Source organism: Coffea arabica, chromosome 7c, assembly GCF_036785885.1.
Source record: "Coffea arabica cultivar ET-39 chromosome 7c, Coffea Arabica ET-39 HiFi, whole genome shotgun sequence".
Taxonomy (NCBI): Eukaryota; Viridiplantae; Streptophyta; class Magnoliopsida; order Gentianales; family Rubiaceae; genus Coffea; species Coffea arabica.
Window position 1 is genome coordinate 2,967,929 of NC_092322.1, and position 25,999 is coordinate 2,993,927.

The following is a 25,999-nucleotide window of genomic DNA, read 5'->3' on the forward strand; positions in this document are numbered from 1 at the left end:
ATAAAAAAAATTTTATTGACCACATTAATGGTGAAGAATATTTCCGTTGGCGTGATACATACGAGCAGTAGCCTCTTTTCACCTTCATCAATTCGAAGAACCTGGCTAACAAGAAGGACTGGAGAGCGTGTGCCAGAACTGAAGGCGTAAAAAAAAATAATGGACAGCGTGAATCTCAGAAGAAGTACGAGTTACAACGTGCAAAGGGGGAGATGCTGTTTCATTCCACCCCATACAGCCCGCAATTGCCATGCAGTCCACCGTCTTCTGTGCTGATTACCAAAAAAAACCTAGTACTACTCTACTTTCACGTAAAACGAAGTGTACATTGGCTTTCCATTCGTGTTTTTTTTTATTTCACCAAAAAAAAATAAAGAAAAGAAAATAAAAGAAAAGCATGTGGCCAGAATTGTGTATATACTATATATGTCCCAAGTCAAATTGTGTACGTATGTATGTACTGTCGTTGTGCTGAATTGTTTGTCTGACTTCATAATTAGATAACTTACCAGTACCTTTCAGCGTTACAGTAGCAGTTTCAGGATTTCGTGAGAGGCTATTGACTTTGCCTTGGCCCTCCCTCTGGGGTGGTTCACTGGTAGTCAGTGATTGGTAACAGTACAGTAATACTTCTCAATCCTCCCCCCATCACCATGAACCCCCCCCCTCTCTCGCCCATGCATTTCTACTGCAACATGGTATAAACAAGGTCCCAATGTCTGCATCATCGGAGATGAGATGACACTTGAACTCCCGAGTCAGCATGGCTGTCTGAAAATTGCTTGGGCTATTCGGGAGTGGATAAAATGAATGATTGGAGGGATATGGTAAAATGTCAGTGTGGTCGTGGCAGCAGTTGAGTCATGCAACCCAATTAACTGTAGCTGACTAAGACGAAACCTTCTTCTCTCCCTTTCGAGGCCCACAGGGCAAAACAACCTCCGAGCCAATGGCACAGCACCACCTTGGACGAGGGCAGATCAGCGACGCCCTCAACCACAAGTTTTGGCCAAGCAAGTAGCAACAGTGCCAGCGCCTCGGACTTTAGAGTTTAGCCGAGGAGGAGGAGGAGGGCCTTCCAATTTGTACTCTTCAACTGATCCGCTTCACATGGCTTTTGGGTCCGATGAAAAGTACTCCTACTTGACTACTACTGCTGCTGCAGGTCTACAGCAGCCTGCTGTTACGGCAACTCTTTTACTAGTACAGTACTACTCTTGCGATCAACATGGTGATGCGGGCTTTTTTATATTATTATTATTGTTATTGTTATTTTTACCATTAGCCAGTTTTAAACCCTTTCACAAGGGCCTCTATCAGCCTTGTAACCATCAAAATCACAACTAAAACACTACACATTTCTATAGTGATGATATACGTTTAGTGTGACTGTGTTCTGGGTCAAAGTCGCTCTGATTGCAAATTAAATGACAGAAGCTCCTCCTCATTCTCCCTGCCTTTGTTTGGTTGAAAGCTCGACTAACATCCTTTGCCCGATCTGCATCCCCTTTTAAAGGCTCCTAAAAGCTAGTTAACCCCATGCCCCCCCCCCCCTCTCATCCCCAAAAAAAAAATATATATATATATATATACTCCCTCCGTCCCATTGTTAATGTCATGTTTTACCTTTTTCATTGTCCCAAAATTAGAGTCACGCTACACTATTTTCCTTTTAATGTTCCGTCCTTGCCCTCATAGTGCATGTGATAGAAAATCCAAATAAATTTGATGGGACCTGCTATTTATTATCCATTTGGAGAAGCCAGAGGAGTACGTGAGACTAACTCTCACTTTATAAGGCCAATAATAGCGCGTGTCTCTAACATACAAAGGGATGCTTTTGGTTAAGATGGGACCCACGAAATCATTACTCCATGAAAAACACAAAGTGCAGCTGACCATTGTACTTGCGACGGGGTAAATTTGGAACAAAGGCTTGGCTGTCAATAATGATACCACTGTACATAAAAAGTTGCATTCCCCGTAAACGTCTCTAATAATTGGACGGAGGGAGTATATATTTTTTACGCTATCCTTTGAAGAATAGGTGGAGTTCAAGCCTTAAAGATTTGGGAACCCGTATGGCCTATGGACCAGCATTTGCTATCCGTAAAAAAATGGGCTGAACCAAAGGTCGCCTGAAATGAGACAAGTGCCCCGAGCAAACTCCGATGGTTGAGTTGATGCGTTTAATAAAATTGAAATATAAAAAATGAAATCTGAAATCTGAATCTATTAAATTGTTAAATTATTAAGTATTAAATTTAATACATTTGATTGTATATCATATTCAGTGATAAGTGAATAGTTTGTCACTTAATTTTAGGAGCAAATTTTGCTTAGAAAATTCAGTGTCACTTAATTAATTCAGATATTCAATTTTTGATAAATCAAACGGTCTGAATATGTTAAGATTCCAATCCATTAAATTTAAGTGTTTAATTGAATTATCAAATGAGACCTTAGTAATGATACTTAAAGAGATACTCTTCCAAATTTCATTAGTTTGCTCAAGTTAATTAATGAATGAATAGGAGGCAAACTCCCATTTAAAAGGAACTAAAATGGGCCTTAAAGGTCTCTTGTTGCGCCATTTAACTTGGATTTTATCATGGGCCAAAGCGAAAATTGGGACATCTGTATCCCTTTTTTTTTTTTTTTTTTTATCAACACAGGGGTGTTTGGGTCAATCTTTACGGGGCCCGACTAATCTCCTGCGGCCCGGGAGAGGAGGCCCCACTCCACACCGAGCACGTTAACAACGAGACTCGAATTCTAGACAAGTCAGGAAGATCGCCATACCCTAAGGAGGGGGAGCGGACCGCTCGAGCTATTCCGTGGGGGCAAAAAACCAACCACGTAAAGTGGCAAGTTTGTGGGAGGCAGGGGTTAAACCCCTGACCTCCAGCATCACCAAAGATGGTGATAACCACTGGACCAAATGGCCAGTGGCCATCTGTATCCAGTTTGCATCAAAAAAAAAAAAAAAAAAGGTTTCGAAATCTTAAATTCCGGCAGCCGTGATTGCTACTTGGTGGATTTTAAGAATCGTATTTGACAAAATTAGGCGTGTACCCGCAGGCCAATTGATCACCATAGCAGCAAAACATTTTCAATCAGCAAGACTTCACTTACACAACATTCTCAACTTTCAACCACTAACCACCATTATTCATTCATTCTTCCAAAATGCCCCACATTTCTAAGTTCTAACCCCCTTTGGTGTCTCGCGTTCCAAGTCACATAGCGCCTAGGAACAATATAATAAGGGCAAAAAACCTCAGCGGCCATTAAACTATTGGAGAGATCATGTTTTGGCCATCAAACTATTTTTTGTCAATAATTGGCCACTAAACAATTTAATCCGTAAATCCGTGACCATTTCATCATTAATTACTCTTAAGTTCTGAAATTAGCATTACACGTGGCAATGTTCGGGGCAATTTTGTCCAGCAATTTACTGCAATTTTGTCCGGACTTACAATCAAAACAAAATGATTGGTCCCTGCTACTAGTTTGGAGCCTATCTTGTTTGTCCTAAATCCACATTTAAAATTGTACTCCAGTACCAATTAGTAGTAGTACTTGATTAATTAGGAGGCCTAGCCCGGGTGGATACGCGATCTCAAGTCTCTAGTCTCTACTACTGTCCACGGTGTCTAGGATCCATGGCGCCCATCGGAAGTGGGGTTGCGGTTGCACCGGCTTCCTGCTTTTGGCCTTATACAGATATCTACGGTCACCAGAAAATGTCCTCCAATTACCTGAGGAGAAGAATATGTAACAGAAGAAGAAGCACAACGAGATCATTACCGCGATACTCCAACGGGTCTAAAGCGGGTGCTTCATCGCTGAGCTGCAGGCAACCGGCTGTCTCAGCTGAACCACCACCACCACCACCAGGACAAAGTTCGGTACTCCTCCCTCACGTCAGCAATGGCAACAGGCGGCAGCCCCATCTCTCTACTACTACCAAACAAGAAGCAGGAGGGGTTGTGATGAGTCCTGGTTTAATAGACTACTTTCGAGTATCGGAGGATTTGGTCCTCCGATCCGAGGCTGACGGTGGGCCTGCTCTTCCTCTCACTCTGCCTTTTCTTCAAAAAACCACAATCCTCTCTTGCTTTACTTACCAGACCAGCAGCCACTACCTAATAGGATTAGTAAATTGCTGGACAAAATTGCCCCCGAACATTGCCACGTGTAATACTAATTTCAGAATTTAAGAGCAATTAATGACGAAATGGTCACGGATTTACGGATTAAATTGTTTAATGACCAATTATTGACAAAAAATAGTTCGATGGCCAAAATATGATCTCGCCAATAGTTTAATGGCCGCTGAGGTTTTTTGCCCATATAATAATAAAACATAATAACTATACACAAATCAACCATTATTCATTGGCAAAAACTTTGATCAACCACTTAGAAATAGACCCTGTGGACATAAGTAAGTCATGTCTCCCCCACTTTTGCTTTATAATATTCAGCAAAGAAGCAACGTGGCGATGTTTGTGGCCAAATGGTCCGCTACCTTGTTGGTGAATCAGGTCTATCCAAATATTTGCCTTAAGCAGCTATTGTTAACACAATCTGAACTTGCTATGAACAGCGCACGCGCAGGTCCATATAACATAATAATAGGGCTATCTACTGGACCTGGCTCGCCAAGCTCCGTCCAGCTGACCCTTAAAATACGTTGGTCCAGCCAAAGCATGAAGATGGGCTTCGATGAACAGAATTCCACCGCTCATGCAAGCCTAGCATTGGCCAGTAGGGGGGCCTGGAACACAGGGGCTAGGCCCAAGCAATCCCAAATTGATCGTGGGACCAATACGAGTGGGTCATACCCATTCTGATACTGCCCAAAAATCCATAAATTCCCATTTTTTACCTTTTTTTTTTTTTTGAATCCCAATTTTAGCTAGAACCAAGATTCGAAGTTCAATCCCAAACCACTGAATCCGAACAAAAATCAGTCTACAGCATTAATGATTGGTCCATTTAATGTTACTTGAACTTTTCAGTTTGCCCTTCCATACCCATATGTTTTGGACTAGGATACCCCATCCATGGGGCTCGACTCGAGTCCAAGTTACATAGGGTGCAAGCGTACGGACCCCTCACCCATGGGCTACAATGTTGCGCCACCACCATCTGACATCAGCGATGCAGCAGCTGCAGCAGCAGTAGGAACAACCCCAGTCGAGATGCCCGGTTTTGACAAATGCAGTAGCCTGAGAACACACAAGATTTCAGACGATATTTTGGATCAGCTAGAAAGTCAAATTTCTCACATCAAGAACTAAGGAAATCATCAAGTTGCAGAAAGTCCATTGCAATGCATAAGAAGTTGGTAATTAGTGGTATCTATATTTTCAGATAAGCCCAATTCCAAGATTCCTTTACAAATCCAACCAAACGATTCGGTCCTACAATTCTTGGTAAATTACTAGATTGGTTCCACAACTAGGATACACTGCGCTACAGAGACTGATCCTACAAGAAGAAACTGTTGTATCCAAGTCCTTGTCAAGCACTTTTGTTTTCAAGCTACTAAACATGACAAATGGAGAAAGGTTTCTCCACTTAAAGATGGTAGAGAGACAAGAGAAACAAATTAAGAACTGCCTCCTATTTCATGCGAGCAGAATTATAAGACTTAATCTGCATGCATTCATCTTTGTATCTGCATCGATCCTTTTCACCTAGTATTGCAGCCACTTGCTAGTATCTACAAGAACTTTTTGCTATATCTTTTCAACTTTTTACCTCCTTATAGGGCTGCTGGCTGATATTGTCTACGTAATCTAGTGGGGTAAAAAGTGCGAATTTCAATATATCCTTTTTTGTTTGTTTGTTGGTTTTTTTTTGCGGGGGGGGGGGGGGGGGGGGGAAGCAAGAAGAAGCACTTACGGTGCAAGATACTCGCAAAAAGATGATACGGCAGCAACAACTTCAGAATAATTTTCAGATGAAGCAGGGGCTGTCACTTCAACCAGTTGTATCCCTGGAGTTACAGGAACAGCCTCATCAGTTGAATGCAGTTTCAGCATTTTATTGATTGAAGACACAGTTACAGTTATCTGAGCTCCTCTCTGGAAATGGAAGGCAAATCCTACTCTCAGCAGTTCATGGTCCAACCTGTAGCCAAGTGCGTAAAATAAGCGTAGTGCATCCTTGCTTATTTTGCTTTCTACGGTGTTCCTGACCAGCACCGAAATTTGCTCAGCACCAGCACCTCTCATTGCACCACCAACTTGCCGAACCGTCCTAAGATTTTAGTTTTCAATACAAATTGGTAATCTATTTCAGGAATTACAACTTGTTTTCAACAAAATCCTTTTTACCAAGTTGGTTCAGACTGCTCCAGATCACACAAAAGTCGAACCTCTGAAGAAACTAAACCTGCAAGCAAAAGCATGAAACCTTGTTTATTAAGCAGAAATCTACATGCAAGAAGGGGGAAAAAAAAGAAGAAACTAGCTTTTAGGGAAGACATGCCATTTCAGAAGTATGCCAATGTTCTCAGAGAACTGACATTACAAACCCTTGACAACCAGAAAACTGATCAAAACATAAGATCCTCCAGAAGTGAAGACGCATAACCATGCACAAAGAAATTTAAACAAAATATGGAACTATGAGGTACATCCATCCAAAATCTGCGGCAAAACAAAGAACACCTTGCAAAATGTGATCCCCGATGCGATTGAGTCTGTGACCATAATATAAATAGCCAATTGACAGGCAGTTAAAAGAAACAGCACTGAGAATGTTATTGATTCCTGTGAGGAAACTAGGCATACGCAAACAAGGATGCCAATGTGTAAGTTTCACTTGACTAATCTTTGTAGGAAACTCATACAAGAAAATCCATTTACCTAGATTTGGACAACTTTTTAGGCACAACTCGTGGATCCTTAGGCGCTCCCTGTGAACACCACAAAGTCCTTGAAGAAGAATCTCCAGGGCCTCAACATGCTGGGCGGGAAAAAGTGTAAGTGCATACTTCAGTAAGGGGTGAGCAAACAGTATATTAGGGAATTTTTCTACAAAAATATCGGAAAAAGCTAAATAGCAATCCAAAAAAAAAGATAATGATTGTCTGCAACATGTTACATGCACCCAGAGTTGAGAACTTTCATCTCCACAAAGGTATGACAAGCGAAGGAGGTTACCAGTAGCCATTGACACCCGCCTGAGCCTGACATGGCAGGCACATGACATCTAAAGCATTTTTGAGTCATAAATAGTAGTGTAAATAAATAGAAATTGGGAAGATTAGCTAGGTATACAATTTATGTTAATATCTTCACATAAATATATATGTTTTATATGTAGAATGAACAATTTGAGTCATTGAACAATACATTGCTGCGATCGAAGAAGCTGCATAAGCTAGTTAAAACAACCTGTTTTATACGTAGATCACTAGCACTGCGTTTTTGCAGTGATAATTGGAAGTCCATCTTTCAGCCCTTCGGGTGATTTGAAAGTCACGTTAAAAAAAGAGCAGCACAGCTGCCAAAGTTATACCCTTAACTTACCAAGAAAGAAAAATACACTATTCTGGTAAATTAAAGTCAATCTTTCCATTAATGGCCCCCAAAGATACAAGCTTTGGATATAGCGATCCCCTTCCCTTAAAAGACACTGAAGAGGAAAAGCATTGCATTGCATTCTCCATCCTTTCCCTCTTTCCTCAAATCCTCATATTATTCCACAAGTACGTTTGTCTGATTATTTTCAGTGAACCAAATCAAAATTCGTCATTCATCCTAAACCCCACTTAATTACTACATAGATTGCGCTGCAACCGACCAAAATCACAATTAAAGTCAACTACTTGATTAGTCTAAAACTCTAAATGAGCTCCCAGGTAAAAAACGGTCAAAGGTTTAATTTGAATTAAGATAGTATTAGGCGTAATATAAGAAGGGAGATAAGAAACTAGTAGAGCTTACTTGGGTCTCGATAATTCCCTGAACCACGCACTCCATTGTTTCTCTGCACAGTCACGACGGAGACCGGGGTGGGAGGGAGGGAGGGAGGGAGAGGAACTGGATTGAGTAACAGGAGTCGGGTCCAGAATCCGGGTACTCGAATAAATTTCCACAACAAAACAAGAAAAGAGAAACTTTTATTTGGGGAACGGAACTTTACTAAAGACATGCTAACCAATGGCTTTTGGGACTGTTGGCCATACAAATATGTGAAAAGTAAAGGTTTAACCCTAATCCCCTAACCACTGAGCCAGGGGTGGGAGGCAAGGGTTCGAACCTTGCCTCCCATAAAAAATACCATATTTTAGTGACTTGTCTTAAAAAAAAAAAAAAATCCTAACCCCCTATCACCTGTTAGTACCTTGCCTCCCATAAAAAATGCCATATTTTAGTGACTTGTCTCCAAAAAAAAAAAAACCCTAACCCCCTATCACCTGTCACTAATACGTGTATAGTGCAATTATTTGGTCTCAGTGAATTATCTTCGTGACACGAGAGATCAAGTCAATCATGCTTTCCATCATTTTTGTTACTAATGTTAGTGTACCTATCTCGTCTTAATAAAGTATACCTATCTCGTCAAATTGATATTTGTCTTCAATAAAGAATCTTAATAATGTGGAATGTCAAATTGACCCTTGCCTCTCATAATTTGCTACTAATGTTAGTGTACCCATAATCAGTGCATAGTGTACTCATCTGGTCTGGATAAAGTGTCTTTGTAGTGTAGGAGATCAAATTGATTCTTGCCTTTCATCGTTTGTTGCTAATGTTAGTGCACCCATCTCGTCCTAATAATGTATCTTTGTGACGTGGGAGGTTAAATTGACCCTTGCCTCCCAACATTTGCTGGTGCACCCATATCTTAATAAAGTGTCTTTATTGTGTGGGAGGTCAAATTAACCCTTGACTCCCTTTATTTGTTGCTAACGTTAGTACACCCATTTGATCTTAATAAGGTGTCTTTGTCAGGTGAGAGGTTAAATTGACCATTGTCTCCCCTCATTTGCCACTAATGTGTGGCTTCTTCGAATTCAAATTTCCAGTTGGTTTCCCTGCTCTAATTGGGCCCTTCTTGCTGCTATTTCCTTGTCCTGAGGACCTTTATTTGGCATAATTTGGTTTTGGGCCTTTAATTTCACGGACCATGTGCTTAGAGCCCCTGCAATGCTAAGTTTTCAATTTTCACTAATTTGATTTCCACACTAGAAAATCGTTCTGCAAATGCCAGAGCCCAATAACACACTTCAGTAATTGGATTTGTGATCACCATTGGCAAAACAGACAAATGATTTTATCAAATGTTTGTCCAGATGTACAAATGACTTATTTATGCATATTGAACAAAGTTTGCACTTTTTTGACACTTATAGTATACATTACTAAAAGGGATAATTTCAAAAACCTCCACTGAGGTTTCTGACACTTGCACTAACACCCTTCAAGGTTTTAAAAATTTTAATGATCACCCTTGCTTTTGAGATTTTTGTAACAATTCAGTCCATATAGGATTAAAATATTATTGTCATGACTGAGATGGAATTTTTATTCCATGAATGCCCTCTTGGTCCCTATATTAGTAGAAGATTTACATAGGTAGTGTTGATAAAAAAAAAGTCCATGTTTGATCCATTAAAATTTTAAACCGTGCACAACAAATTGTAATACAAATTGAAAATCATAGCTACCAACTCAACAACAAAATACAACTTTTACTTAACATAAAATTCATAACAACACACTAACATTTATTTCAACCTTTAATACCTTTCTATTATACCTTCCTCACATACAAATTTACACATAACAGCAGGGTACATGAAATACAGGAATTCAACTTTACTATCAACTCAAAATCTACTGATCAAGCAAAAATCTATTAGATAACATACTAGTTTTCTTGAAATTGATTCAATAAAACATTTTGTTATAGTTAGCTAAGATGAAAAGGAAATTCATACCTTGATTTCTGCTTTTAATCACCTTCACTTCCAACACATGAATAACATCTTCATTTTGTCTCCATTTTCTTCTTCTTTTTCCTTTGTTTATTCTTTCTATATTTCTTCCCTTCTAGTTATATGGCTACAATATTAGAAACTTGTTCAATCATCCTTGTCAAAATCATACTAGTCATAAAAATGATGCCAAATTTCTTCCTCAATTGGTGCCTTTCTGTAATGGCCTTTTAATCGGCTCAATTAGACATTGGATTTCTATTATTCTAGTTAAATGTAATGAACTAATTTAAATGCATTTGTTCCCAAAATCTACATTAGTCATTAGTCCCAACTTCATAGGACAAAGTGGTAATTTCATCTATCATGATGTAAGCAAAGGGCCCCAAATATTTGTCAGGGAAGGTCAGTGAAATTATCTGACTCTCTTGTCGGTGAAATTTTTAAAACCTCGAGAGGTAGTGCAAGTGTTAGAAACCTCAGGCGAGGTTTGTGAATTTATCCCTTACTAAAATTCTTCTACAACTGCAAAAGAAGTGGAGTTTTCTTTCTACAACTGCAAAAGAAGTGGAGTTTTCTTTTTTCTTCTTTTTTTAAATTCATTCACTTTTGTACAGCTTACTAAAATTAAAAGAAGTGGTCTAAGTGGAGTTGACTGGTTGGCCAACTCCTAATTACATTAGTAAGAGTTCAGGATCTATAGGGCTGCCAGCTCAGTGAAGCTACCCTCCCCCTCCCTACTGTGCCTAAATGAATTTACAGTTTGCGAAATCAATTTTTTAGCTCTGATTTTGCCTAAGAATCATGCCATCATCTAATGTAACCATGTTTTAAAGCATTCATACCATTTTGCCTTGGGTAATTGGCAAAGTCAAGCTGCAGGTACAACGTTTTCTGGATCAAATGTAATTTTCCTGTTTAAGTAACTTGTCAGATGTTCATGTCCATATTCGTTCGTCACAAGCTGAAGATGCTCGACTGTAGCTGCTAAGACTTCGGCAGAATCCTTTAAAACTTTACCGAGCTTCAACTCAAACAAACAAATGATGATTCTGTACTTTATTTTACTGCCACTACATTTTTACTTCAACAAGCTAAGCAGTTCCTGAAAAAGAAAATGAGAAAAGGTATGCAATCTGAATTTCCAACTAAGATTAGATACAGTTTGTTTGAAACACTACTATCTATCTTTATAGTGGGATTCCTCCTGGTCCCTACAATGAGCAAACAGCATCGCAGCCCTTTGGACTATGATGTTTTACTAGTATAGAACAGTGAAATTCAACTGGCCTTTGTAGGGGTCATGCAGACTGGAGTATCTGTGAACTTCCATTTTACAAATTTTTGGTTTCTGTGTTGTATTTAAGAAGAATATTACACGATTCACCTTGGACCAGACAGCTCCATAGCTTGAGCAAGTAATGAAGAGTCATCAGTGAGATCCGAATATCGTTCTGATGCGGATAGTTCTTGTGTTCTGTACTTGCTTGATTCTAGTCTCTGAGATACTTCCCATCTCTCTGCAAGTCCATCTCCTTCAAGCATCTGAATTACTTCAGACATTTTTGGCCTGTGGCTTGGAAGATATTGCGTACACAAGAGAGCCACTTGAACCATTTCCTCTACTTCAATGCAATCATAGTTGTTTCTCAAATCTTTATCGACAAGGATATCAAGCTTCTTCTCTTGATGAATTCTCTTCACCTACGTATTGTTTGACATAACTTGAGTTGAAAAGGAATCTATAGCTATAATGCTAACAATGCAATGCCAATGGAAGAAGCCATATTGTGAACTTTAATCATGTGTGGGAGCAAAATAATACTCGACCTCAAGAATTTACCAAAGTTTGGTTTTGAAGGGGGGAAAAATGGTGCTCACCCAATCAAGCATTGCCCCTTTCTGGTTCGCTGCTTTATTAAATTCTAGAGCTCTTTGCCCTGTGATCAATTCAAGAAGAAGGATTCCAAAACCAAAGACATCTGTCTTCTCAGAAGACTGGCCTGTTGAGAGATACTCAGGGGCTATATGCCCCACAGTTCCTCGAACAGCTGTAGTGACATGTGAATCCTGGTGATCCAAAAGCTTTGCTAACCCAAAATCTCCCACAACTGCCTCACAATAATCATCCAGCAAAATATTTGCAGCCTTCACATCCCTGTGAATTATTTTTGGATCACATTGCTCATGTAGATATAGCAGTCCCCTTGCTGCTCCTATGGCTATCCGCTTCCTTGTTCCCCAGTCCAAGACTGGTTTTGCTGTTGAAACAAAAGGGGTTAGATAGTTCAAGAAATTAACAATTTAAAAAATTGAATGAAGGGAAGGCAACACTACACTGCATAGTTGTAACACCTTTGAGACGAGAAGCAACACTTCCATTGGCCATATATGGGTACACCAAAAGTTTTTCTGTGGAAGTCATACAAAACCCATACAACCTTAGGAGGTTACGATGCACTGCCAAGCTGATCATCTCAACTTCTGTTTGGAATTGTCTCTCACCTCCAACAGCATTGCCATCTTTAAGCCTTTTGACTGCTACTGCAGTTCCATCGTGGAGGATTCCTTTGTAAACATTTCCAAAACCACCTTTGCCGAGAATGTTTTTACTGCTGAAGTTGTTGGTCGCTATCTGAAGTTCCTTGAACTGAAATCTCCTCAAATTCCCAAGAGAAATTTCATCATTGGTCCGATCTGACATTTCAGAGATATATCAGCATGAGGAATGCAATAAATACTGATGATGCTCTGTAAATAATTGTGAATAAAATCAATGAACTATACGAACCACTACCGTCAAAAAGCGTCTGCTGTCTGAGATGTTTATGCCTTTGTCTCAACCATAATAGCATCCCAAATCCAACAACAAGCAAGCAGAGACACCCCAAACTTGAACTCAAGGCAAGGGCAAATCTGTGACTCTTCTGTATCCTCACGGGCACCCCGTCTTCAGAAATACACAACGTGAAATCTTAATTGATGAATGAAACTCAGATGAGCAAAAAGAAGTCATTGGCAACTTTCCACAATTACGAAAGATAATTCTCAAACCATTTAAACTTATGATAAGGACTGCCGGTAAACGATATACTTGTTAGTGCAAGTTTTGAGAATTATCTTGTGCATACCCCGTGATGCGTTTAATGCCATGGACATTGGTATCAGCATTGTCCTTTCACATTCCGAATCAGATGTACATATTGAAGGATTGCCCACAACACTGGAATAACGGTAGAAAAATGATAACACAGATATACTCAGCATTCAAAATCATATATTGCGGCTTGCAGAATCGAGTGATTCATGCATTCTTGAGGTATCTTACTTGAGAGTCTTCGAAGGGAATATTGGTACAGGTCCAGTCAAATTGTTATAAGATAAGTCCCTGTCGCAGGAAAATTTTCAAATAACAACTTCGTTATAAGCACGAAACAGTAAAGTGGAGACAATGTCATTGCTTGTTCACGAAGTGAGAGAGCTTTACAGAAGAGAAAGTAGCGTCAAGTTGGCTAATGACTTCGGAATTTCACCCGACAGGGTATTGTTGTTGAGCTTCCTAATTGAGAAAAAGCAATATAGTCAGTGCAAAAAAAAAAAAAAAAAGAAGAATCATCGAAAGCAATTCCTGATTTCAAGAATGTTTACCTCCCTATCTAGAAAGACTAATGCTTACATGTATTGCAGACTCTTCAGATGCCCTAGGGAAGGAGGAATTTGTCCAGTGAAGCGGTTATCAGAAAGATCAAGAGTTTGAAGATTTGGGAGCTTTCCTATTTCTGATGGGATTGACCCCGTAATATTGTTGTTCTGGAGAAGTCTGCAAGGACCTCAATCATTAGTGCTACTAACGGGGGTACGGTATTAAGGTGCAAGCAAGTCACAATCTTTCCAAGTACTCACATTATCTGAAGATTTGTTAAATTTCCAATGCTTGGAGAAAGAGTGCCTGACAAATTCTGACTAGGAGTTCCCCTGCATCAGAAAATTTATAACCGCATTAATAACTTGCTACAGTCTCATTAACAACTTGTGTGGTCTGTTTCAAGATTTATTTCTTTGTTTAGCTATAAAATCCAAGATTAATATCTCTGGACACAAAACGAAAGATTGCTTCTTTTTTTGGCTCTTTGGAATTAGACTTACAGGCCAATAACAAGACTTTCCGCAGAACAAGTTATCATAGTCCAGCTACACGGATCAACCGAGTCGCCATCCCAGTTGTCAAGAACCCCATGAGGATCCTCTAATGCATCCTTTATTGCCATCAAAGCTTGCACTGAATAAACAAAGCAACCAAATGAAAAAGTGAACAAATTTGTGGCTTCTACTCCTTCAAACGAGGGTGAAACCAAAAAATTCAGCTGGGAGGAATCATATTTACTTGTACCTTCAAAGTTTACACCTTTGGGAGAGAGCAGGCCTAGTGCAGAGCTCCAACAGCAAAAAAGCACGAGAACCCGGGAGACATCCTTTGATTCTCTTCTCATTTTCAATACAATCGTAACAAAGCAACCAAGATATTGGGCAGAGATGCAAAACCTGCTTATTCTTTGTGGCGAAGCTTAATTTTTGCAGCAAGCCCCTGAATTCCCTCGAATATGTGAGCTTTACTCCGCTAATGTGATGTGCGCCCCAAATGAGGACTGAACTCTAGCTTTCTAGGCCAGGAACACATGTTGGCACAGTCTAAAGAGTAAAACCTTCAAGGCAGACAGGGAAAGCAAAGCTCTCAGCCCTTTGTGACTTTGTGCTGTATAAAGGAAAGTGGACACTGGCATGCCTGTCACTGGGTCAGGAAAGCATGCAAGAAAAATAGAATATATTATGGCGAACATGTTTAGATGATGACAATTATTACAAAAAAAAAAGAAAATTTATTTTGAACATAGGTAAAAACTACTCCTACTTAGTACAAATACACTATAAAAAGAATGGATTCTAGCGGTTATTTAGGACATAAAGCCAAACATAAGTTCAGTGCCCGCACATAATAATACCAGAACGACTGGCTTGGCGGTCACTGGTCATCTTATTAGCTTTTGCTTTACTCAATGCAGTACAATCTCGTCACTATCTAAATTTTGAATTATATACCGCTACATTTTAACTTGCTCCAACCTAAATTTTGGCACTTAGCATATGTTGGTATACAAATTTTTACAATCTACTGTGGTGAAATCATGGGGAGCAGGGGCTGAGTGAGGGAAGGAGGAAGGGAATCCGACATTCCCTGCGTTTGGCCATTCAATAAAACCCCAAAAAATGCACAGTAAATAAAGGGACATTGGAATGTGAGGATCTCAAGGGGAAGTGACTCGACACTCATGATGAATCCAACCTTGAATGTGCATCAAAGCCTGGTCATGATGAGGGGGGGATCTTTGTTGGCGCTGTTCATATTTTATCTATTTTGTGCATCCATTTTTTCCCACCCTTAAAAAGTCAACAAGAATAGGAATGATTGCTTTGGTTGTGCTTTCTTGATTCCAGAAAACCACTTTTAGCTTTAGCTCGCTCAATGTAGTCTCACAGTCGCTCAGCCTTTATTCCGAAGACAGTCATTACCAAACCCAATCAAACAACCAAAAGAAAAATGATCGCTATTTTTTTTTTTTCTCCTGATGCTTTGCTATTGCTCACAACTATTAATATTCCATAATTTCCGTTCTCTTTTTTCTATATGATCATGATCCATGAGAGAGAGAGACAGAGAGAGAACGCTGCTCGCTGGATTGGGGCTCAAAAATGATGGCCCGATAAAAGAAGGGCCGACAGGACAGGATGCTTTATGTCGTTTTTTTCCCCGCCTAGTAGAACGATTATTCCTCCAGCAATTTGTTAAAAGGAAAAAGTAGAAACTAGAAAGAGAGAAGGAAGGTGGTGGCGTGGCTATCTATTTTATTTTTTCCTTTCTCGGTCATGGATGAACTCATACGCCTTCATCCTTTGAAAATTATACTCCACCACCATCAGGCAGCTCAAGGTCTGGAGCCACGCAAGCTCCCATGCTAGAAGAGATTTTAAGATGATAGATAGAAAACTAGTTTTGCTGGTGTTGTTCTGCTGCCGTGGTAAAGTAGAAATTAGGCGGTCGTTGATTTCTGCAATATGGAGTCATGGGTGGAGTTACGAGGCTTTCCAAACTTTTACGATGGAGAAAAAGAAAAAAACAAGGCATAGGTTTAAAATAAATTTTTTTTTAAAAAAAATACCTAATCAGTTAGTATAAGGATTTCAACATCCAAAAAAATCGCAACGGATCTTCTGTCACACATCCTGTGCCACTCTCTGTTCCTCTTTTTATTATATTATTATTTCTCCTACATAAACATCATGTTTAAGTTCTTTTTTATTTCCTTAAGATCTAATAACTATTAATTGAGTAACACACAAAATTTAACAAACTCAAAAAACCAAAATGCATAAAAAAAGAGATTTTTTATGAATTTTCTGCTATATTTTTTAGTTTTCTATTATATATTACTTTTTTGAAGCTACTGTATTTATATTTTACTCAATTAATAATTATTGGATTTTAAAGAAACAAAAAAGAACTAAAACGTGATATTTATTTAGGAAAAATAACAATATAATAAAAAATAGGACAGAGGGTAACACAGAATATGAGACAGAAGATCCGTTGCGGTTAATATCCTGGTCTGGAATTTGTCGGGTAGCGGTTGTACCCTTGTTGGCGTTGAGGAATGAACTCCGACAGGACCGGTCAAAAACAAAAGCCAGCAGCAATTTTCTTTTACACAATTGAAAAAAAATATAGGAGAAAACAGCATTACAGATTCTGACAAGATGGCAATACGATTAACACTATAATAAAATAATAATCACAATTTACAAAAAATGTAAACTTTTAACCGTTGCTTTTGACATTGAGGAAAAGGGAAAAAAAAAAAAAAGAAAAAAGGAAGAAGAAGAAGAAGAGGAGGTCGATATCTTTGAAATTGGCATCAAACTGATCAATTGGAATTCATGCAACTTTGTACTCCCCCTAAAAATTACTACTAGTACTCTTTAGTTCAATTGGAATTTTGGGTCGACAATTCCGTCTTCATCTTCTGTAGCGCCAGCCTTTGCCAGCATTCTAATCTAATCACATCTTCTTCCGGATCAGTGACTAAGATAGTTGAATTGAATCCAATGCAACTGAGTGGGGACTCGCCAAAAAAGAAAGAAAAAGAATTGGAGGGAAGAAATTGACCAAACACAAGATAAAAACAGCAACTTTAATGGAGTGTGATAAGTGACAAAAGTGTCCAGTGATTGAAGAAGAGGATGGATGTGGATTCATCATTCAAGTGACACAGCTGGGGATAAGTTGTCTCTTTCCATATCTCCACTCCCAGAAATAACAAAGGCATTTTTTTTTTTTCCAAGTAGTGCATTCTAGGGTCCATCAATCTTTCAAAATCAAGATTTCGTGAATCCCAGATGGGGTTTAAGCTTCGTCTGCAATTGCATGAAATTTCTTTTTCTAGATCAACAGCGAGTTCTTAAGAAGAAAAGTCGTAGATTCACCCATAACAGTACACTACTTGGTGGGATGGACCACCACCAACAAATGAACTAGCAACCCACCCAAAAGATCAAAAAAGAAGAATTCAAAAAGAAGCAAATAGCTCTGGGAAGGGTAAAAGCGGTGGTCTTTACTTTAGCTGAAAGGAGAAAAAGGACACCCACCAACGCTAACCAAATTAAAAATTCCTTCTTTGTTGGTCATCAATTGTTCGAACCAACATATACTCAATAGTCTACGTTGTCTCTCCCACCTAGGGGTCTATGTTCGAATTCAATCCACAAACTCTGAAAGCGGTTATTTTTGTTTTTGAAATCAAATGGGGTCAACATTCGAGGATGGAATTATCAGCTGAACAAAGGGATGTATGAAAAAAAATGTTATTGTTTCACTCCGTAAACAATTTTCTATTAAATCCTATCTTCTTCTTTTCTTTTTTTTTTGTCGTAACGATAATATTTGTATAACCTACTCTAGAATAGTTAAAAAAAAAAAAAAAAAAAGAACCGACAGGACTTACCCACAATTAAGTGACAATCACAATGACCAAGACATTTAATGTCTTGGTTTGGTTGTTGGCTAGTAAATCCCATCTGCTTGAGGTGGAATAGTCGAATGATCACAAATAGCAGAGACCTGATGAGTATGTAGCAAAGATGAGATGTTGAATGGTTGTGCTCCATTTGGGAAATGAAAGAAATGAACCAGAGAGGAAAGGAAGGAGAATAAGCATTCATTCATTCGACTGCATAATTATCATCTAATACGTTACTGTAGTTTGATTAGCCTGGTTAATCCATTGCATCCATATTCTTGTCATGATGAGTGTCGGTTCAGCCGTGTCCTACAACATAGTAACATATGACATATCATTCTCGGAGAGCATCTAAGCACAGGCTTGAACATATCGTGGGCTGTTGTAACTTTCCCCAGATCAACCTAGGAAACTTTTGCTCGTAGAGCCCCTCCAAGTCCTCTGTCCTGTTATGTCCTGCATCTTTTTGCGTAAACAATGTTATCATCTCATCCAAATCCCTAAACAGTTATTCAATAATGATGGGCCCTCGCGGGTGTTAAAGACCTCTCAGAACAAAATCCAGCAGCATTTTCTCCATTTTTTTCTAAGTTATGAACCACGTTGAAATTTGCTCTGTGCTATATGCGCAGCTTCTGTTTCTCAGATAACTGAAAGAACCCCGGTGGTAATGGCTACTAATCATCACAAATTGGCTGCAAGAAGGTCAGTCTCTCATCTAACTGATGGCTACAATACAAAAGGGCTATATAACTGATGGTGAAGGCTTCCAAATGGAAACTTCCAAGTAAGGTGTTCACATGCACACCAATTGTTTTACCAGAAAGAATCAACTGCAGACATAGACCAGCACAGAGTACGTCACAGAATATATATATTTCGCAAGTTTATTCAATTCCTGTTTCGTCACATTCATCTCGTTTTGCCCATTGACACGTCTCACTCAGTCCAAACAATGCCAACAGGCCTTGCTATCCAGCCCTCCTTAAAGCTGATGAATTCAAGCCCATTTCAGTGAAAGCCTGAAAGACTTTTTGTAAGTAACGGGGACAGAGAGGTAAGAGGTCCATGCCGACAATGGACCTGGATGGCTTGAGGCGTCGCTCTCAACTCAGGTCTCAAAAGTCTCAGCATTTACGGGAAGAGGTCCCTCTGCATGGCACAATACGACCTTCAAATTTGTTTCCCAATGTGAAATGCCACGTTCAGGAGCGATGTGCAGCAGCAAGTTTAACACCACCCCAATAATGTGCCTGTGACTGACTCTCAACGCCTTGAAGACTTAGAGGATCTTTTTCAAAAAAAAAAAAAGACTCAGATCAAATTCTTAATCGGTGCAAATTTTGATGTTTCGGCCCATGCAATCAGGAGAGTAAGGAATTAAGGGTAATCTCAATGAAGGTTAACCAATCAGCTACAATCAAAATATTCTTCTAACCGCCTGCTTAGTACTCAACAGTTGTCTACCAATAATTGCGTGCAAATGATGCATCATAATGAGCCGTGGACGTAGACTTGGGTCACTCCTCATTGTGATCCACGTATCTTGCACTTGATTCCAACCCTGCTCTTTCCTTTGCCAATTTCTGGATTATACAGCGAATAAGGTGTGTTTTAACTGATTAAATCTTGGGAACCATGACATGACATTTATCCCAAGAGCATATTATCTATTGAAAGGAGGAGGGTAGATCATTTGTATGGTAAAACACTCGAGACTTCAAGCCCGAACAAGAAAGTTAGGACCAATCTTACGAGAACTGATGAATGATTTTGCGACACTTTCGGTAGAAGCTCCACTGTTGGCAGGATACTCAAAGAGAAGGATAAGCCGTCATCTAAAACATCAAAACTTGACCTCAACATCCTGGCAAAAGCTCGCTCCCACGGTACAACTAGCATTTCTGTGACTTCCCCCTTACCTGCAGACGCTCGACCCCCTTATCTACACACGTTTCTACGGTAGTCTACGGTAGAGATTCGATTAGGTCAGATGATTATTCAAGAAAGTTGGCAACAAACGAGGAGACTTTAGCTAGTTGGCTGATAAAACTTGGGACTGCAACAAAAACTTGGAAGAGTTTAAAAACAATGTGCCAAATGCCTGCTCTAATCGTCTGTCTGAAAAAACACAATTTGGCTATCAGAAACTGATGAGTTCTTTTTACTTCCTTATTATTGCAAAAAAAAAAAAAAAAAGGTCCTACTATGCTCCAGCAGTGAAGAAATTGATACAAATGAACCAAAAAAAAAAAAAGCAAAACAAAATTTTGAACGAATGCGCTACTTCTTTGAGGTGACAAAATACAGTACTGATACATTCACTGAATCCTAAGCAGCCATGGTAATGGCAGGAGCTTTCTCTCCACTTTTCACGGAACAAAACATATTAAGAACATCAGCATGGTTTCTTATGTATCTCGGGCTCTTAGCAAGAAAGTCTTGTGCTTCATTATGCCTTCCCACTTTGAAGTAAGCTTCGAATAGTTGCAGAAATACAGATGTGGATGGATATCTCTTCACTGTCATTGCTTTTGAAAAGGCAATAGCATCATCAGGGCTTCCACACTTAGAAAGGTACTCAATGAAGGGCTCCAAAAAGGGTGGATATCCTTGTTTCTTCATCAGGGGAAGAACATCCAAAGCTTCTTTAAATCCTCCTTGTGCCAACAACATGCCTATCAAGATTTTGTATGTGGAATGCCAAGGTTGCAAGTCTTTTCCATCAATCATTTCAGTAACAAATTTGTATGAATCTGCTGCTCTGTTCTTACGGCAATATGTACTAACCAATAATTCTAGAGCATATCCGGTACTAGAAGCATCGACTTTCTCAACCATCTTTCGGAAACTATCTGAAGCTTTCTCCAGGTCACCAGCCAGACAATATCCTTCAACCAAGGATGCCCAGATTTTATGATCTGGAGTAGAATCAGATGCCTCCATGTTATCCATAAATTCACCTGCTTCATCATGTTTCCCACCCCTGCTCAGTTGAGAGGCAATCTTTCTTTGCAAAGTACCGTTGAGTTGAAACCCACCCTCTTCCAAGGCTTTTATGATGCTGTTGCACTCCCCAACTCTTGCAACGCTGGTCAAAGACTTGAGAACTGCATCAAAAGCAGAATTTGTAATCACATTTCCACCCTCCCTAAAGATCCTCACAACTCTAGACAATAAGTTCATATCCAGCTCCTTTCCAACTACAATTTTCCGCAAAAGAAAGGTGCAATCATGCACTGATGGCTTATTCAAGCCCCCCATTGCAAACTCGTACAAATCCACAGCATCCTTGATCATTCCCTTCTTAACAAACCTTCCCAAAACATCAACGTAGGTGTCCCTGTACATTTCAAACCCAGCATTCCTCATCTCATCAACAACCCTCCAGAATTTATTACTCGCATCCTCACTAGCTAATGCCCTCACCATAGCATTATACGTACGTTCATCATGTTTGCAGAGACCGCTCTCCTCAACCCACCTGAAGAAAATCAACCCCTTGTTTGCACCAATCCCAAGATTGTCCACAACCATCGACACCAACTCACTAGAAAACTCAACATTCAAGCCCCTAAGCCGCTTTTCCACATTATCACCCCAAAGCTCTGATCTAATAGCTCTACAAACCCGAGAACAAAGATTTTCAACTGAATTATCAGTCGACCCGGACGCGTACAAATCTTTTAACTTCTTAACATCATCACTCATCCCATCCTTCTCAAATTTCTCCAAAGCTTTAACAAACGTACCCTTCGATACTCCATAACCTTTCTTTTTCATAGTCCCAACCATATCCCAAAATTCCTTCACAAACCCATTACCAAGCAGTACACCCAGCATCAAATTATAAGATTTCGAGCTCAATCTCTTCTCGTTATCACTCTTTGAAACCCATTTGAAGAACCTCCGCGCCACATCAGGGGCAGACTGGAGATTCTTCAACGCATTCAAAACCAAATCATGGGTTATGACAATGTTATTGGACTCTAATTGCAGCTTAATTTTCTCATTACTCATCTGGGTCCGGGAGAAAATGTCAGTCAGCACAGCAATTTGGTTTTGATCGGGTTGGTCTTTGGTGGGTTCAACGGCGAGCTCAGAAGAGGAGAAAAACCGGAGAGACATGGGGGGGTTATGAAATTGATTGATAGTAACGCGCCGGGGATGAGGCGGGGAAAGCAGAGACCATGACGAGATAGAGCGGGTAGAGTTTACCTGAGAGTGAGGTAGAGTGGAAATGAGCAGTCGAGACCGAGAGTGGCATCGGAGGAGAAGAAGCCATCGCCATTGATTTCTCATTGATCTGAAGAGTTCTATTGATGGGTTCCGAGATAGAAGCAGTTTTCGAGGTTTTCCGGCTAAGAGTCGAAAGCTAGAAGGGGTTTTTGATTTGGATTTTAGGGTTTGGGCCCTTTCGGCCCTATTTTGGCTGGGAGAGTGAAACAAGAGCGCGGCAGTTTGAAATGAAAATTCACGGATTGACCGTAATTATTATCTCTGGAACAAAGAAAAGCCCATCGAACGAATAAAACTAAAGTAAGTAAGTATTCTTTTTCTGTTGTTTGAATTTTTATTTTTTTTATTTTTAGAGAGATCACATTTAAGAAGTAGGAATAAGTAGGGTTGTAATCGAGTCGAGTCGAGCTCGAGTATCGCTATACTCGAGCTCGACTCGACATACAGTTAGGGTACTCGAGCTCGAGCTTGAACTCGAGCAAGTAGTATTATTGGAGCTCGAGCTCACATTTAAGAAGTAGGGATATGTAGGGTTGTAATCGAGTCGAGTCGAGCTCGAGTATGGCGATACTCGAGCTCGACTCGACATACAACTAGGGTGATCGAGTTCGAACGAGTAGTATTATTGGAGCTCGAGCTCACATTTAAGAAGTAGGAATAGGTAGGGTTGTAATCGAGTCGAGCTCGAGTATCGCCATACTCGAGCTCGACTCGACATACAGTTAGGGTGCTCGAGCTCGAGCGAGTAGTATTATTGGAGCTCGAGCGAGTAGTATTATTGGTCGCAGTACTCGAGCTCGACTCGCATGGGCTCGAGTCCATTCGGGCCTTATCGAGTTCGCTCGAGCTCGTTCGAGCTCGAGTTATTAATTTTTATTTTCTTAATATTTTTTAAGCAAAAAGACATTATTGTCCTTTTAAAATTTTTATATGACTTGAAACATTTCGTAAATTCGACAATTCTTTTGGATATAAGGGTAATTTTATAATAATAATATATTAAATAATGAAAATTAAAAATATTAAATAGTTAAAATTAAAATGCTCGATAAGGCTCGTCGAACCTTCGAGCATCGCTTCTGGATGCTCGAACTCGACTTGATAGCCTTATCGAGCTGCTCGAACTCGACTCGAACTCGATTTAACCGAGTTCGAGTCAATTTTTTGCTCGCGAGCAGCTCGGTTCGATTGCATCCCTGGGGATAGGGATGGCAGACACCAGATACTCTCAAAAATCTTTCATAGCAAATTTAACTTGCATATTTTAATTTTATACCAAACCCTACTGGGTCCTCTCCATTGCGTAATCCTAATGGTTTTAACTTTCGTTACCAAATCGCCTCACTTTCAAATTTGGATTGTCCATTAGATGTTAATATGAATAGTTCAAAAAAAGAAAATTAACTATCATCAAATTAAAATTAATACATACATCATGTTAAATTAACATATTACGTTGAATTTTTAAACTTTGACGAAGCTATAGAGCCTACGTAAGAGGAATGAAGGATTATGCAAAGAGTTGGGTTAAAGTTATATTTTATTAACAAATAAAACCAAGGCATATGTGTGTGTGTATGTTGGGTATCGGGTTTTTATGGTTCTTTTACCGAACTCTATTCTTCAATAACCTCTCGTCAATGTCAGATCCTAACAAATTATCCATTGATTGTCCAAGTCAATTAACCATTGAGTTGAGTCTTTGCAGATATTGGATTTTACTCTACTCATCGTCATCTCTAAGCGGGGAAAGGAAGGAAGAGATTATTCATTTTTGTGTGGACAACATCCGTATAAGTATTAATAGGGTCATTTTAGTTGACAAAGTAGTTTATGTTAGGCATCGTGCAATTTACTAGTTGGATTATGAGTATATTAAGAATACGACTATTGTAAAGTGTGGAAAAATTAAAAGTTGATGCATTTTCTACAACCAAAAATCGAGTAATTAGGTTTTTTTTTTTTTTAAATTTGGAAATCGAATGATAAGTTTGGGATTTGCTCATCTTGTTTGAGGTATACTAGGGGAACTTTCAAGCAAAAAAAATGAGTCTATTATGAAAACGATTTAAGGCTTGAGATGGAGGAGGCTTGCTCATCTAGATCAGGGACTCGGAAGTTGGAAATTGTTCAACACAGATGCCCCGTTAATATTAAAAATACTAATAATATTTTTACAAATTTTTCGCTCCTTTACCGGATTGGAAGTAGAATTTTCCAAAACTCGGAAGTGCTCAAAAGAAACATTTAATATCATGTTTTATCTTCAATAATTTGTGTCACCTAACTTTAGTTACTTCAAGTACTTCCCAGCCACTGTTTAAGTGGTTCTCGGAGGTAATTAATTCTTCCCAGATTGTGATATGCATTTAAGCCTAAATTTTCCTACAATTAACAGTCGTCGAATTCTTTTGGTTGGGATGCATGGTGCTTCTTGGCTCAGTTGTGCATCTGCGATGGATGATTTGTTTAGTTAAAAGAATGATATATGCATTATGCAGGCAAGGATGGCAAAGAGCAAATTGGTATAAGCCAAAGCTCCATAAATTGACGTGCCTAAAGATTCAGCATAGTTTTATCGTTGATTGCTTTGAGATGAACAACTTTTCTCCTTCTCCCCTCTTCCAAAGGCGAGGCTTTTGGCTGCCCTCCCTCACAAAGTCCCACAAAAGTCTGAAGAATTTCACTGGATATAAAAATAGGATTCGCTACCAGAAGAAAAGAAAGTGGTTATGCTGTTTAGTGGCGTTGAGTCAAACTAAGAGGAAACTGGACAAAATCACTTCTTGTTGGAGAACCAAGAAGAAATACTGGAATTTTATTAGATCAAGTCGTCAAGCGGCCCGTGCATGATTACAGGTACGGACCCTCCCTCTTTTTTCTTTTTTTTTTTTTCCCCCCTTTTCTTTTACAGATGGAAAACTGATAAAATGATGAACATCTACAAGAAAAAGGGAATTGCCAAAAGAGTACGCAGAAAGCAGAAGAAGAGATAAAATGTGAGAGAGAGGTCCAACTCCAACCAAGAGAAATCTGGGATCAATCGTGCATGAAACCAGAGGTGCTGAAGCTGCTGCACCCTCTTCATTTGTTCATCCCCGTCGCATTTTTAACAGCATCGGCTGCTCCTTGTGCCGTGGCCTTCGCCTGCTGCCCTGCCTGCATACACACAACACACCCCAGACAATTTTACCATAACCCCAAGTAATTAACAAGCTTCCTTTTTTTAAAAAAAATTCTAGAAAAAAGAAAACAAGAAATATATTGCATGCATGTATTGTGAGAGTAGTAAACAGGTATGGTAAAAAATAATAATCAGAACCTCCTGCATGGATTCCTTAGCTGATTGAGCCGCATTGCTTGCCTTATCCATCATTTGACTTCCCTTTTCCTGAAATCAACATAATACACACAAGTGATTGATCCATTCCTAGTATTCACCAATTATAACACTGGCAAGAGAATTCAAGTTAAGCGGGTGCAGTGATGACCACCTACCTGCATTTGGCCCTTGGCCTGGCCGGCTTGGTAACTCGCGTTTTGTGAATTATCCATGCTCTAGCAATTGATATGATTTTTTTTGAATACTGTACTAATAATGTAAGATGAGGTAATTAGGGAACTGATACCAGCAGTTCATACAAACACGTATGAGTAATTGATAGTGGAGACTAACAGAAGTGAGATAATGAGGCATTTATAGAGGAACTCAAGCCGATAATGA

General features: G+C 39.4%; 4 protein-coding genes across 9 annotated transcripts; all 4 read right to left on the reverse strand.

Annotated features, from left to right (window-relative positions):
• Nucleotides 1-4,875: 4,875 nt before the first annotated feature.
• On the reverse strand, nt 4,876-8,247 carry LOC113698333 (mediator of RNA polymerase II transcription subunit 18). Its single transcript, XM_072057244.1, has 5 exons — nt 7,971-8,247; nt 6,888-6,987; nt 6,354-6,411; nt 5,920-6,276; nt 4,876-5,240 (listed from the first exon to the last, which is right to left on the reverse strand). The coding sequence occupies exons 1-5, from the start codon at nt 8,004-8,006 to the stop codon at nt 5,138-5,140; spliced, it is 654 nt and encodes a 217-aa protein (XP_071913345.1). The 5' UTR covers nt 8,007-8,247; the 3' UTR covers nt 4,876-5,137.
• Nucleotides 8,248-11,085: 2,838 nt separating this feature from the next.
• LOC113699410 (protein NSP-INTERACTING KINASE 1-like) lies at nt 11,086-14,878 on the reverse strand. 6 transcript variants are annotated; one of them, XM_072057151.1, is made up of 11 exons: nt 14,358-14,878; nt 14,114-14,246; nt 13,871-13,942; nt 13,644-13,787; nt 13,455-13,526; nt 13,296-13,355; nt 13,099-13,190; nt 12,765-12,941; nt 12,305-12,664; nt 11,849-12,228; nt 11,086-11,671 (listed from the first exon to the last, which is right to left on the reverse strand). In XM_072057151.1, exons 1-11 carry the CDS (start codon nt 14,455-14,457, stop codon nt 11,351-11,353), a joined length of 1,911 nt encoding a protein of 636 aa, XP_071913252.1. In that variant the 5' UTR covers nt 14,458-14,878; the 3' UTR covers nt 11,086-11,350. The 6 variants fall into 6 exon arrangements, with proteins under 6 accessions (XP_071913252.1, XP_071913251.1, XP_071913255.1 ...); XM_072057150.1 differs by having other exon boundaries at nt 12,759-12,941; nt 14,358-14,877; XM_072057154.1 differs by having other exon boundaries at nt 12,759-12,917; nt 14,358-14,875.
• A 5,426-nt stretch (nt 14,879-20,304) lies between these two features.
• Nucleotides 20,305-22,516, reverse strand: LOC113700183 (pentatricopeptide repeat-containing protein At3g02490, mitochondrial-like). The gene has a single exon (XM_027220695.2). It carries the CDS (start codon nt 22,336-22,338, stop codon nt 20,368-20,370), a length of 1,971 nt encoding a protein of 656 aa, XP_027076496.2. The 5' UTR covers nt 22,339-22,516; the 3' UTR covers nt 20,305-20,367.
• Nucleotides 22,517-25,045: 2,529 nt separating this feature from the next.
• Nucleotides 25,046-25,957, reverse strand: LOC113698114 (uncharacterized). Its single transcript, XM_027217811.2, has 3 exons — nt 25,774-25,957; nt 25,598-25,666; nt 25,046-25,434 (listed from the first exon to the last, which is right to left on the reverse strand). Exons 1-3 carry the CDS (start codon nt 25,828-25,830, stop codon nt 25,360-25,362), a joined length of 201 nt encoding a protein of 66 aa, XP_027073612.1. The 5' UTR covers nt 25,831-25,957; the 3' UTR covers nt 25,046-25,359.
• Nucleotides 25,958-25,999: the final 42 nt, after the last annotated feature.

Coding starts and splice junctions, on each gene's coding strand:
- LOC113698333 (XM_072057244.1), bottom strand. CDS start 8,006: ATGGAGTGCGTGGTTCAGGGAATTATCGAGACCCAA. Junction 6,412..6,887: donor AAAAAGTTGTCCAAATCTAG/GTAAATGGATTT, acceptor TTTTGCTTGCAG/GTTTAGTTTCTTCAGAGGTT. Junction 5,241..5,919: donor TTTTGCGAGTATCTTGCACC/GTAAGTGCTTCT, acceptor GTGTGTTCTCAG/GCTACTGCATTTGTCAAAAC.
- LOC113699410 (XM_072057150.1), bottom strand. CDS start 14,457: ATGAGAAGAGAATCAAAGGATGTCTCCCGGGTTCTCGTGCTTTTTTGC. Junction 13,527..13,643: donor CTGAAGAGTCTGCAATACAT/GTAAGCATTAGT, acceptor TTTCTCAATTAG/GAAGCTCAACAACAATACCC. Junction 12,942..13,098: donor GGCATTAAACGCATCACGGG/GTATGCACAAGA, acceptor TCATCAATTAAG/ATTTCACGTTGTGTATTTCT.
- LOC113700183 (XM_027220695.2), bottom strand. CDS start 22,338: ATGAGAAATCAATGGCGATGGCTTCTTCTCCTCCGATGCCACTCTCGG.
- LOC113698114 (XM_027217811.2), bottom strand. CDS start 25,830: ATGGATAATTCACAAAACGCGAGTTACCAAGCCGGCCAGGCCAAGGGC. Junction 25,667..25,773: donor AGGCCAAGGGCCAAATGCAG/GTAGGTGGTCAT, acceptor TGTTGATTTCAG/GAAAAGGGAAGTCAAATGAT. Junction 25,435..25,597: donor CTAAGGAATCCATGCAGGAG/GTTCTGATTATT, acceptor GTGTGTATGCAG/GCAGGGCAGCAGGCGAAGGC.